We start from the raw sequence: 12,370 nt of genomic DNA on the forward strand, positions 1-12,370 counted from the left end.
CCGAAGTGATAACATCAAAAAAATTTGTCTTTAAAGACATTTGGGATTATGGTGACATCAGAAACTGCATGTAAAATTTTAGAACAATAGAGCAAAAAAACGACTGAGATATACTGAAAATATCCTATACATTTTCTCTTATTTGAGGCGCTGTGTGCAAACACTACATAAATGAAAAAGTACTATAAAATATTTCCCTTTACAGTAAAACCCTGCACCTTGAAAGGTAAATGTGCATTGAAGTGACAACAGTGGTGACCTTGGAATGATGGAGACCTTTTTAGCACCTTGGACAATAATTCTTATTTATGTCTATCATTGCAAGGTCAACAAATTATTAAGACACATGTTTTAATCATTTTAAGGTCATCCCCATTTGTTGCTTTGATGCACAGGTAAAGTAAGTTACCTTTCAAGATGGGATAGGGAACTGTGAAGGAAGGTATTACAGTGTGACTTCGTCAACCAAGGCCACCAAAACAAATCACATTTCATTTTTAATGCTGCATATAACTAAACAGATGATTTTTAGTGAATTTTGGATTTTAAATTTTGTTGTTCACTCTTGATCATACACACATTATAAAGTAAAATAATTTGTACAGATTCTATTGTTCTCAATCATGATTGGCTAATTTGTAAGAAAATTTGTCTATTGGGTGGCCTTGGTGTAGTCGCACAGTAACTCTAATAAATTACATGTAGCGTTAAAGAAACTGTTGGAAAAACTAACTTCAGGCAACTCCAAATTTGTCAAGGATTAATCCAGTGAAACCATGTCAAAATGAAAATTTCTCTGCAATTTCTAGATAAATTAGTAATCTATTTCAAATTGTCTTTTGGAGGTTGGAGGATGTTATGTAAGGGTGCCACAAATATTCTTGAGTTAACAGTAGTCCACATCGTCTTTGCTGCCAATATCTGTAGCTGTATTAAGTTAATTATGTAGATGATCTATCTTGTCTTTCTTGTGTCAACCCATTAGAATTAGTACAACAATAGCCACTGAATTCAGGAAAATCAAAGGAACTGAAAAAGAAATAGATTGAAATTGGTTAAAGATTAGAGTGACCACAGTAAATCCGTGAAACACTAATTACTAAATAGTACAAAATAGTGTTAGTTAAACAATAGAAAACAATGGAATTTGTATGAAATTGTACTATTAATTTTAGTATTACTAAAGTTTCACAGATTTACTATGGTCACTCTACCATAGTTCAGAATGTAGCCCATCCTTTAAAACATAACTTTCTTTTGCATTGCAACCATACTAAACAGTTTACAGTTTCAGTTCAAAGGACATAATACCATGACATTTTCTCTCGTGCCTGTTGTTCTCATATAGCATCCATGCTATGCTGGTTCAATGCACCAAAAGGTTTCATTTGTCTCTTTTGTTACATCTACCAACATGTTGAAAATTTCATCATCATTACTTTTGCTTTGGCAAACTACATAACCAACACTCCACCAAAGATTACTGTTTCATATCACTGTTCACTCAACCAATCACAGTGTGTGAAACTCTATATTCAAGACTAAAATTACACTAAATAAATTTATAATATAATGATATCCTGCTCTAACTAATCTAAATTTTTTTTTTGATTTTCCCTTTATTTACTTACTTCTCGTTACAGTCCTGACTGAGTGGATAAGGTTAATAACTTGATGTTTAGTTCCTTTCTCTTCACCAAAGCCAGCTAATTGATCAGTACCCCAGCCAACTATCAATTAAATTATAAATGCTGTTTAGTAGTGTTTTTTATATGGATGAGAAATGTATGTGTATTTTCAAAAAATATGGTGTATGTAATGGCATTCATATGCTGGCTTTTCCAATCAAGACACAGTTACTTTTACATTATTACTTTGCTTAAATAAAGTATGGTTACTATATGACTATGAATTTTCAGAATTGTTTCCCATTAATATGAGAATTGTTCTCAAAACATCTACATATCCCAAAACATGGGATCTGTTTGTCTATTCAAATTGGTGCCTCTCAAAATAGCATTGAGTTTCAGTATTTTGGCATCTCTAAATGATTAACAGTATGGCCTGTAACAAATTTAAATTCAGAAACTGCATTTTTAATCCTTCGTAAAATTACACCCATCCTGCTACCCACCCACCCAATAGACCCCTTTCGGATTCCAAATTACCGCTGTGTTTCTTGATTACAGACTCATTTGCACAGGGTTAGCCTCGAGTGTGTGCAGAATATTCACGTGTTCCAGTCAAGGTCCGTCGAGTTTCAAAGTGTTTGTATTGTTGAAGTTGTGCATTCTTTACTTTACCATTGGTATTTGTGAATATTTATACACTGATACGAGGCTAACCCTGTGCAAATGAGTCTGTAATCAAGGAACACAGCGGTAATTTGGAATTCGAAACTGGTCTATTCTGATTTTAAATATCAACCGGCTTCGCAATGCATTCTGGGATATAATTTGAGTGTCATAGAACATATTTCTTATGACCATGAGGATAAACGGGCAAAAAGCCACGAATATCGTAAACTAAGATTCAGTTTACAGTATCAAAATTATGGGATTACAGTAATAACTAAATCAATAAATAGGTAACGTAAGTTTTTTAACTATCTCGACCTAGAAAATCTAATAAGGAAAAAACTCAGCTCAACCTGTGACTTTTATGATTGAAATAAAAACTTCATACCAGTATGCTAAATATCCAAAATTTAATTCGAAAATCGAATGAAAACTAAAGATAAAATACAGTTGTGAGCTTTTTAGCCATGGCCTATAGTAGGTTGATAATTAAATCAGTGCTTTCAGTATATCTTGTGCATTTTTTAACAATTCACAGCAATAATAAGACACATTATCTATAATTCGCTTACTTTTTGCTAGAAACCGTTCCTCGTGTAGAATCGCAATGGCATTTACTACGAGAAGGCAAGCCTCAAGTAAACCATAGAAAGTAAACGCCATCTTGGCCGATTTACCGACGTGTCCAAATGACAAACAGGGAGCCCAAAATAGAAAATAGCAAGAAATATTTCGAGAGTTTTATTTTTTTATTTAAATAATCTTCTTTTTCAGAAAAATGATTTTAGGTTTTCTTTTCAGGAAGAAAAAGTTTCTTGCTAACGACTTTATTTAATTTACTGATTTTAAAAAAATCTGATGAAATATTTTTGCTAAATTTCTAGATTCCCCAAGAACCTTCGCGAACGCATTGAAAGGACTCACTTCCGGCGGATATGTGTTTTCGTGCAAGAGGTCATGGCTGTTGCACCAGCTAGATGCATGACGTTATCCACGATTTTAGCTTCTCTTTTTATTAACTGCAATCAAAAATCCCAGCAATAAAGACCAAGCACACACGTGTCGCATCGAGATATGCTAGAATTACGTTGACGTGGCCTTTTGCGCTATAAAAAGAGGAGCTGACCACGACTATTATATAAAACATAACGAAGACCAAGTTGCCTACCTGAAAGTTTTTTCGTCCAAGTCGTGACAGAGAATTATTTCGTATTTTAAATTTTTTTGAATGAACACGATGTCGTCCAAATTCTTGATAGCGATATTTTTTCTGGCGTGTGCTGGAGTGGGTTTCCAGACGACAGAAGGGTCTGTGTTCGTACATCCATACTACAGGTTGGTGTGTGTTGTATACGATTTGCCAAGTACGTTCCGGTCCCCTGTCATTCTTTTGTTAAAATTCTCGAGATTGAAAGTATTCATTTGCGTTTTACTCTTTCTCTTACTTTTTTAATAGTTTTTTCTTTCTCGGCTCTTCTAAAATATTTTTCCTTAGAAAGTAAAGATTTATACACTGAGTTTACGCAACGTAATTACAGTACCACTACACAGCTCCCGTACAAATTATGCGGTATTATAATGGACAGACAGACATTTCTTATTAAGAGTGAGGGATAGTAGTTAACCGTATTTTTCTTCGCTACCTCGTTTCCTTTTTATTATTAATTAATATTATTATCATTATTATTAAAAGCCAAGATAGATTAACTCGTATGTATGTGATTTAACTTTTTAGATTCCATTCCTTTTGGCCAGACTTCGATACATTCGACGATGATTTCTTTTCGGACCCGTTTTTCCGGACTTTCCGTGATCCTTTTGACTGGGACCCATCAAGAGATGACATCGTTGACTTTCCAATACTCCGTAAACCAGCCATTGGAAATCAGAGAAATTGTCTACCAAAGCCAACCCCTCGAAAATCTCTGGTAAAACCGTCCGAAGAGTTGAAGCTGAGTATTGATGTTAAAGGATTTGCTCCCCAAGAACTGACACTGGTAACCAGGGGAAACGATGTCATCATCAGAGGGGAAAAGAAAGATTGTGATTCTACGTCGTGTTATACAAGATCATTATGTTGGAGAAAAAAGTTACCGCAAGACATTAAAATTAACACTGTTAAGGCAAAATTAACCAAGGACAATATAGTCGAAATAACAGGCGAAAAGAAAAAAGAAATAGCAGCAGAAGCGAATACAAAGATAGAAAGAGAAACTCAAGAAAAACTAACGCCACAGAAATCGGGAAAACAAGAGCAATTTACTAAGCCTTCTGACCTGCCCATGAAAAACCAAAACTCCATGAAAGAGGAAATTCCAAAACCAAAGCCAGTAGACGAGGCTGAAGAAGAAACAACGCTGGAAGTCGTGAAAGACGACGACTAAAAAACAATAATTTGAGAGTTGATCACGATATAAGTAATTCTTTGCATGATTCTTTTATTGGTTCAGTTATCATTCTGACAAGGGAAAACTTGAGATAGTGTGAGAGAGGAAGACGCCTGAATCACACCTAGAGCCTAATTAATAGGAATCGTCACACTTGACATGGGTATTAATGGCAGCCCGCTGATGACAAATTAGACTTGAATATTAGAACCTGAATAAGAACCTGAATATTTTATTTCCTTCTATTGCTATTTATGTATCGTATAATCTTACTTCTAATAAAATCATTCAAATTTATTTAAAAAACAAGTCTATTTTTTATTAGTCGTCGTTACTTGGACATTCTGCTGGGGTCCAGACTGAGGTTATTTATTCTCTAGGGAGCGACTTCCCTTCAAAACAGCAAACGCCAGAGTGATAATAAACTAACCTATGGACCCCAGGGTAGGCAATAGTTGGATAGCTGTTGAAAGGAACATCTAGCTGTCGCAACAAATAGGCGTAGATTATGATGGGTGAACGCCAATGTCTTATTCGTTTCCACGACACTAATACACCTTGTGCATGTCTTTGAAACTATATTTGGCGCGAACATGACGTGAGCACCTAAAATTACACGTAATATCAGCCATTCAGAGGTCGAGGAAAAAAACTGGATCAGTTTGGCATGGCAGTGCATTGTGGGACTGATCTCAATCTTGGAAATGTGCCCCTAATGTAAAACAGTCCCACTATGCATCGCAATGCCAAATCGACCCAGTTTTTCCTCAACCACGGAATGGCCAATTCTCTAGGGAGTCATTTCCCTATGGTGACCCTAGGACAACGTAAAAAACCCAGACTTCTTCACGTTGGAATTCGTGCCATTTCTTTGGCATTTTCCTGTTACTCTTGCATTGAAGATACTTGCATTATGGTAACATTAACTACAACTACCATAATCCCTTGCACACTTTTTTGCTTTATTTGAATAAGAATGGAAATTTCTGAAGCATTTTGGTAGTTGAGTCAAATGATGCCATCATGCAAACATCCAATTTTGAGAAGTGTCCATTATATAGGAAAGCAAAAACTGCATTTTGTACTTAATTTTTACTAGATTTTTCATTTGTTTGTTTAACCTTATGGAGGACAATACCTTAACCTCAAATACAAAAAATCTCACTATTTTTACCTCTATACTTTAATCAAAATTGGACTACCTGTACTGACACATTATAATTAAAATAACCATGAACATGATTTACCTGGCCTATAACCTAAATACCCTAATAAAATTAAAATTAAAATTACCTAATACCTAACATGTGCATACTTGATCCAAAATTATCTATCAAAAGTATAAGCAATAAAAAGCACTGCTGTTCTGATAATTAAGTAATGCTCAGCTGTGATTTAACATTATGTTTGACATGTTGCGAGTCACTACTGCATAAATCAAATTTATCTGACTCTTTCAGGTAGCATTCTTTTTCTCAGCCCAATACATAAAACACTTCATTGGCAATGCCCTCATGATTTTCCCAACCCCACTATAGTTGTCTTTTAATATTTTTTCTATTTTTGTTTTGGCATCTTTCTTTTCTTCCTCACTGCAGTACTGGAATGAGCCATAGGACATAAATAACTTTAGGGCATCTTCTTCAGTGATTGAATCTGAATGAGTTGTAAATTCTTCTTTAATCTCCCCAAAGACACCAGTATTTATAAGCATCTCTTGCCAGCCACCATCAAAACCCCTTTCATTAAATATAAACCTTACACCAACACTCTGGTAATAGATTTTTGATAAATCGAAGATTGATTGTGCCCATGGTGCAGCCTCTATGTCCACGTAATTACATATGAATGCAGTAATTCCACCAGGTACTAAAATCCTACCAATTTCAGTAAAGCTTTCAGGGTTGGAGATGTAATGTAAGGCATTTGTGGCTACCACTGCCTGAACACTAGAATCAGGAAGAGCTGAGGAAATCATGTATAAAAACACAAATTAGAAGCAAAAAGGATGGGGATCAATAAATTTCATGCTAATACAGGTATTGAGAGAGAATCATGATACCATTTCTTAAATTACTACTTACGTATTTTCTCTGATCTACAACAAATGAACTCCAATGCTGGGAAATTCTTCTTGAGCACCTTTCCCATGCTTTCTACTGGTTCACTGGCAATGAGCTGTATGTTATCATTATCAATGGCTTGAAGGAGGACCTTAGTGAACTTTCCTGTCCCTGCAGCAAGCTCTAGAACAGTGCTCTTCTCATTGTTATTCAACTTTGCAAGAAAAAGCTTGGCAGACTCTAGACTATGATCCTTTCTTACTTCATCATAATTATTAGCACTCTCAAATGCCTTTGATGCAACTTGCACAAGATCCACTTGTGAAGCCATTCTGATTTGTTGAAATATTCTACAAAAGAAAAAGTGGAGTTATTGCTAAAGTTAGTTTTGGTAACCCTGTGGACCCACCTGGAAATAAGGCATTTTTGGACTACTTTGCTTTTTTACAATTTCTATGTTAACTGTTAGCTATTAGCCAACTTGGCTAATTAGAAAACAGAAAAAGCATTCAAGCATGTAAACACTTAAAGATTCCTTGTAGCACTTTCGAATGCGGCAAAAGTTTCCATTATCAGGAGATTGAAATTCTTTGCTTTTCTTCCAAATTGAGCCCTTTGACGTCACATGCAAGGGGTCTATTTGAATATGCACGATCTACCATTTTTCTATTTCTTTTTTCTTTCTTTTACTGATTGTGGTGAACAGAGGAGGTTACATGAAAAATCAAACACCATTTTGCACTTTGTTTCTTTATCTTTTTTCTGTCTTTTCTGGAACCCAGCCTGATTCATCAACTAAGAAAATGCAATAAATACGTGACTACTACAAAAATGCTATTGAACCCCCCGTTATTGGCCATGCAAAAATGGCTCAATTTCATGCTCAACCACAGGGTGATGAAGTCCAAAACTCAACTCACTTTTCTCACTAAGTAATTTATGAATCTCCAAAGTAAAGGATAAAATGTCATGTGTGCACATGGAAAACAAATAAGACCCCAGAAGAAAGAAGAGAATATTGAAGTCAATTAATTCAATTTGGTGTCACATGTATGACACACTCAATTGCAAATTTCATAATAACTTACAAATTTCTTGTGTGCTGATTTTTTTAAATCATCAACAAGAGGACAGACAGATAAAGCTGACTTCAATGAGCGTACGCTCTTTCCCTTGTTGTTTTTTTATCAATAAAAACAAGAAGTTTTTATCGTTTTTGTTATAATAAAAAAACAGACATCAGTTTTTTTACCTCGGGTCGGTTGCCAAAAGAAATCAATTGAATTGGTGTACAGTGAGCTCCAAGTACAGGTCAGAGCAAGCGAGGTAGTATGTGAATACAGGCAAATTTCATGGCTTAAAGACGCGAAGACTAATCTCTAATGCGACTTTCTTGGTTCTATAGGGATGTGAGAGAAGGGTCATGACTAAAATTTGGCGCTGGAAAGAAAATTCGAAGACGTACGAGGTTTCAAAGACCCGTGATGGTTTGCTTTTGGGACTCGAGTTTCCAACCTTCTCTTATTTCTTACTGGTGGGGAAAAAATCTTAAAACGGGCTAAATTAAAAAAATAACCACGTACAGTGAAAGAAGTGCTATTTCTCAATGATCGGGTAAAATTTCGAGGCTTTATTTCACGTTTCAATGATTTTATTAAGATTTTTGATGAATCTCCATACATTTCCTTATAACAGGACACCACAGAAACCAAGCTTGGGCTACCTGTGATTTGAGAAACAAATTCAGCATGAAGCATGTATGTATTAAAAGCCTCAACGTTTTCTGTCAGTTTGTTTGTTTCAACATTCCATGAGCTTTCACTAGATACAATTTTATAACATACTTCTCATGCATCATTTTGGTCTCAGCTTCAATGTTCTTTGTTTTGAACCTTACAATGCTTTAAGCTAAGTTTATAATAAATACAAAGTCAGATACATATGTATTAGGTCATGGTAGCGAAGGTAGGTTCCCATCATTCATCATGCTGAAGCAAAATCATGTGTCATGGAGAATTTTTTGACTTTATTATCACACATCACAATAATAACAACCTAACTTTCTTTTTGTTGTCATTGTTTTTTTGCTAAAAAGCCAAACTAACAATAGTGATTAACTTACAATATTTTTAACACGAGTAAATGTGACCAGGACGTAACACCTTGATAACATTAAGAGCAAGTCGCTTTCTCCTGCATATGAACAGTCTCTTGAGTCAGACCTTTCGTGCTTCCTTTATTTTACGGCTGCAATAAAAGCTTTTCATCAGTGACTTTACAATGAATGAATTAGTTTTTTTAATATCCCATTGAAAAAAATAGCTTACGACAAATGGATGTTTAAATTGGAAAGATCTTAGTATTAGGGACAGGTCAAAAATTAGAGGGGGGAAGGCTGGTGCATTTTATTTTTTGTATATTTTTTAGTGGCCCACGCCTTTCTTTTCCTTATATGTAAAAAAAATTAACCCTCCCCTAAATACTTGCACAATTTTTTCTGCCCCTCCCCTCCCCCATAACTTATCATTTAGGCTGACCTTGTTTTTAATGCACCAGTAAACAAGTTGCATGTCTTCCCAATCTTGTTGTCACAGTAGTTGTCGTAACGTTTAGAATTAACTGTTCTATTGGTTTGCTTACTTAGGAGCTCTAATTACTGTTGGTTTTAAATATAAAATAAACAATACAAAAATACAAAAAAAAAAAAAGATTTAACTTTCCTTTTGAAGACTTAATAATATCAGCTTGATCCAGTGACAGTATAATTCATTTTTTACATTTCTTTTGACCTAATTCTTATGCACAAAAACGTTTGGCCCTCCCCTTAAGACTTGCATGATTCTTTCTGGCCCTTCCTTTTAGCCAGCATGAAAAATAATGACCCTCCACCCATTTGCACCAGCCCTACCCCAGTCAAACCAGCTCATGCGTCCCTATCGAGGTTCAAAGATTCATTTCGATTTCCATCTCGCTTTGGAGTTTGCATTAATCCAACGAATGTTGCAAATTTCAATCCCGGCCTTTACCTCAATACATCAAAATGTTCATTTGTGAAAGGACTTTTTGAACAAAACAACTGGTAGCTACAACTGTAGCTTTGCTTTGCACGAATCTGTGAAGAACTAAATAAACTTTTACTGTAATCCAATTCCAAATTTCAAATTTACAACGTTCGTTTCATTAATGCAAGTTACAAAGCAAGATAAAAATCAAACTTCGAATAATACACTGAATGTTTGAACCTCGATGGGAACGCATGAATTGACTTGACTGTTAGTAGCAGACTATAAAGAACGTCTGATCCGGCTCAAGTAGTGCCTGGTACCAGGCGAGTTACTCGTTAATTTGACATCTTTTGATCTTGTTGTTAGCAGAAATTTTGCATCAATGATACTTAGGTCACGATTGCTAACCCCTCTTTCATGCTCAAAACATTTAAACAAAATATCGTCGTAGGACTTACCTCAACTACAAACCTCGAGTCTTCTCACCACAAAGATACGAAGTTCAAGCACAGGTAGCCCAAGCTTGGTTTCTGTGGTGTCCTGTTATAAGGAAATGTATGGGGAATCATCAAAAATTTCAATAAAATCATCAAAACGTGAAATAAAGCCTCGAAATTTTACCTAATCATTGAGAAATAGCACTTCTTTCGCTCTGCGTGGTTATTTTTTGAATTTAGCCCGTTTTAAGCATTTTTTCCCCACCAGTAAGAAATAAGAGAAGGATGGAAACTCGGGATCCAAAAGCGAGCCATCACGGGTCTTTGAAACCTCGTACGTCTTCGAATTTTCTTTCCAGCGCCAAATTTTAGTCATGACTCTTTTCTCACATCCCTATAGAACCGAGAAAGTCGCATTAGAGATTAAGTCTTCGCGTCTTTAAGCCATGAAATTTGCCTGTATTCACATACTACCTCGCTTGTTCTGACCCGTACTTGGAGCTCACTGTACACCAGTTCAACGGATTTCTTTCGGCAACCGACCCGAGGTCACGCCGGAAGTCTTCGTATCGTAAATGCGGATTCGATTTGTATATCGTATTTCTTCGAAATTATAAGTTAAATACTTTTGTATCTTAGGCTGTTAAAAAATACACTCACCATAATTTTCGAAATTATAAGTTAAATACTTTCATATCTTAGGCCGTTAAAAAATACACTCAACATAATTTTCGAAATCATAAGTTAAATACTTTTGTATCTTAGGCCGTTAAAGGGCCACTTGGACGAAAATCGCTCCAAAATTAAAACTCTTTCATTCGAGCTGGAACTTTGCTGAAATAATCTAGGATACATTAAGAACCACCCACTGGAATATCTTTCTGATATTCGAAAGGAAAGGGCCAAAATTTTACGATTTATTTTCGTCCGCCATTAATTTCTTTGAATCACAGAATTCGACTCAAGAAGACTGGCACGAGTACTTATGACGTCATTTACTCAACCCAAACCAAAACATTGGTGGGTAATGTATGTGCCATGTTCGTAAAACTCGGTTTATTTGGTTTATCCAGAAAATATTTAATGTTTCATTCGGTTTCCTAACTACTATATGACCAAACAATGTCTAGGCGCTGAAATTTTTCAGTTTCAATAATACTGACGATCGTAATTCGAAAATTTCAATACATCTCGGCAAGCCAAGAATCACAACAAAGTAGGACGCATGGACGAGATTCTAGCGGTTCCATCGCGCGAAGTGACTGAGATATTCGGGATTCGAATCATTTTAAGGATAACAATTTTTCAAGGTATATTTACATACAAGGGCAAAGAACAACCCCACAATTTGGGTCCGCGAGACATCCGACACAATGAAAGAAAAATCTACGAGCTGAGTGACAGACGCCGCTGTCGCGCGAGTAATAAATAAGAAACCTTTGACATGTTCTATTACAAAGATGATATTAGATAATCGTATGTTTGTACCTATTCAATGCATAATAAACATTTTGAAGCAAATAATAACCGTTCTGTAGTAAATCAGCTAGGAGAATTACGAGATCACATTCTAAATTATTCGGCACATAGATCTAAGTATATTGTCACAAATCTTTATATCACAACGCAGAATTCAAAAGGCAATCGGTTGTTTTCATAACATCAATCACTATTAGATTACATTGAAACTTCAAATTTAAGATCTTTATATCATGGACAGTAGGTAGCAAATACAAATAATGAAATGAACGTAAGGAATTTTTATGAAAACCTCTTCCCAAGCATTGCTTCTTCTTCTAGTTCGGCTTCATCTTCATACATTATAATTTATGGTTCTAACTCTTCAGGATTGACAAAGCGAGCGTCCAAAGGAGTTTCCATCATATTTGAAGAGGTATCAAAGGTTTAAAAAAAGTCTGTTTAGAGATTCTTTTCACGATAACGCGTTTAAAACATCAAATAAACTTCAGGTAATTTAACAAGAAATGTATAGTCAAAACAACGCTAACATGACAGCGTTGAGTAAATGACGTCACAGCGTAAAACTGCTGTACATAATGACTCGTTGGCCGTGACACAAAGAAATTAATGGCGGACGAAAATAAATCGTAAAATTTTGGCCCTTCCCTTTCGAATATTAGAAAGATATTTCAGTGAGAGGTTCTTAATGTGTTCAAGATT

At 35.4% G+C, this 12,370-nt stretch overlaps 3 protein-coding genes across 5 annotated transcripts; 1 reads left to right on the forward strand and 2 right to left on the reverse strand.

The window, feature by feature from the left end:
* Positions 1–111: 111 nt before the first annotated feature.
* LOC116307934 (immediate early response 3-interacting protein 1) lies at positions 112–2,986 on the reverse strand. The gene is made up of 3 exons (XM_031718266.2): positions 2,870–2,986; positions 1,632–1,730; positions 112–1,029 (listed from the first exon to the last, which is right to left on the reverse strand). Exons 1-3 carry the CDS (start codon positions 2,958–2,960, stop codon positions 974–976), a joined length of 246 nt encoding a protein of 81 aa, XP_031574126.1. The 5' UTR covers positions 2,961–2,986; the 3' UTR covers positions 112–973.
* A 347-nt stretch (positions 2,987–3,333) lies between these two features.
* On the forward strand, positions 3,334–4,993 carry LOC116307932 (uncharacterized). Its single transcript, XM_031718261.2, has 2 exons — positions 3,334–3,632; positions 4,033–4,993. Exons 1-2 carry the CDS (start codon positions 3,526–3,528, stop codon positions 4,679–4,681), a joined length of 756 nt encoding a protein of 251 aa, XP_031574121.2. The 5' UTR covers positions 3,334–3,525; the 3' UTR covers positions 4,682–4,993.
* A 768-nt stretch (positions 4,994–5,761) lies between these two features.
* LOC116307930 (uncharacterized) lies at positions 5,762–10,695 on the reverse strand. 3 transcript variants are annotated; one of them, XM_089037991.1, is made up of 7 exons: positions 10,664–10,695; positions 10,374–10,583; positions 10,211–10,292; positions 9,285–9,403; positions 8,870–8,994; positions 6,769–7,097; positions 5,762–6,649 (listed from the first exon to the last, which is right to left on the reverse strand). In XM_089037991.1, exons 6-7 carry the CDS (start codon positions 7,076–7,078, stop codon positions 6,141–6,143), a joined length of 819 nt encoding a protein of 272 aa, XP_088894117.1. In that variant the 5' UTR covers positions 7,079–7,097; positions 8,870–8,994; positions 9,285–9,403; positions 10,211–10,292; positions 10,374–10,583; positions 10,664–10,695; the 3' UTR covers positions 5,762–6,140. The 3 variants fall into 3 exon arrangements, with proteins under 3 accessions (XP_088894117.1, XP_088894116.1, XP_031574119.1); XM_089037990.1 differs by lacking the exon at positions 9,285–9,403; XM_031718259.2 differs by lacking the exons at positions 9,285–9,403; positions 10,664–10,695 and having other exon boundaries at positions 10,374–10,619.
* Positions 10,696–12,370: the final 1,675 nt, after the last annotated feature.

This window comes from Actinia tenebrosa, unplaced genomic scaffold (genome assembly GCF_029948245.1).
Source record: "Actinia tenebrosa isolate PJP-AT-01 unplaced genomic scaffold, QUT_ActTen_1.0 PGA_scaffold5__44_contigs__length_20552954, whole genome shotgun sequence".
Classification (NCBI taxonomy): Eukaryota; Metazoa; Cnidaria; class Anthozoa; order Actiniaria; family Actiniidae; genus Actinia; species Actinia tenebrosa.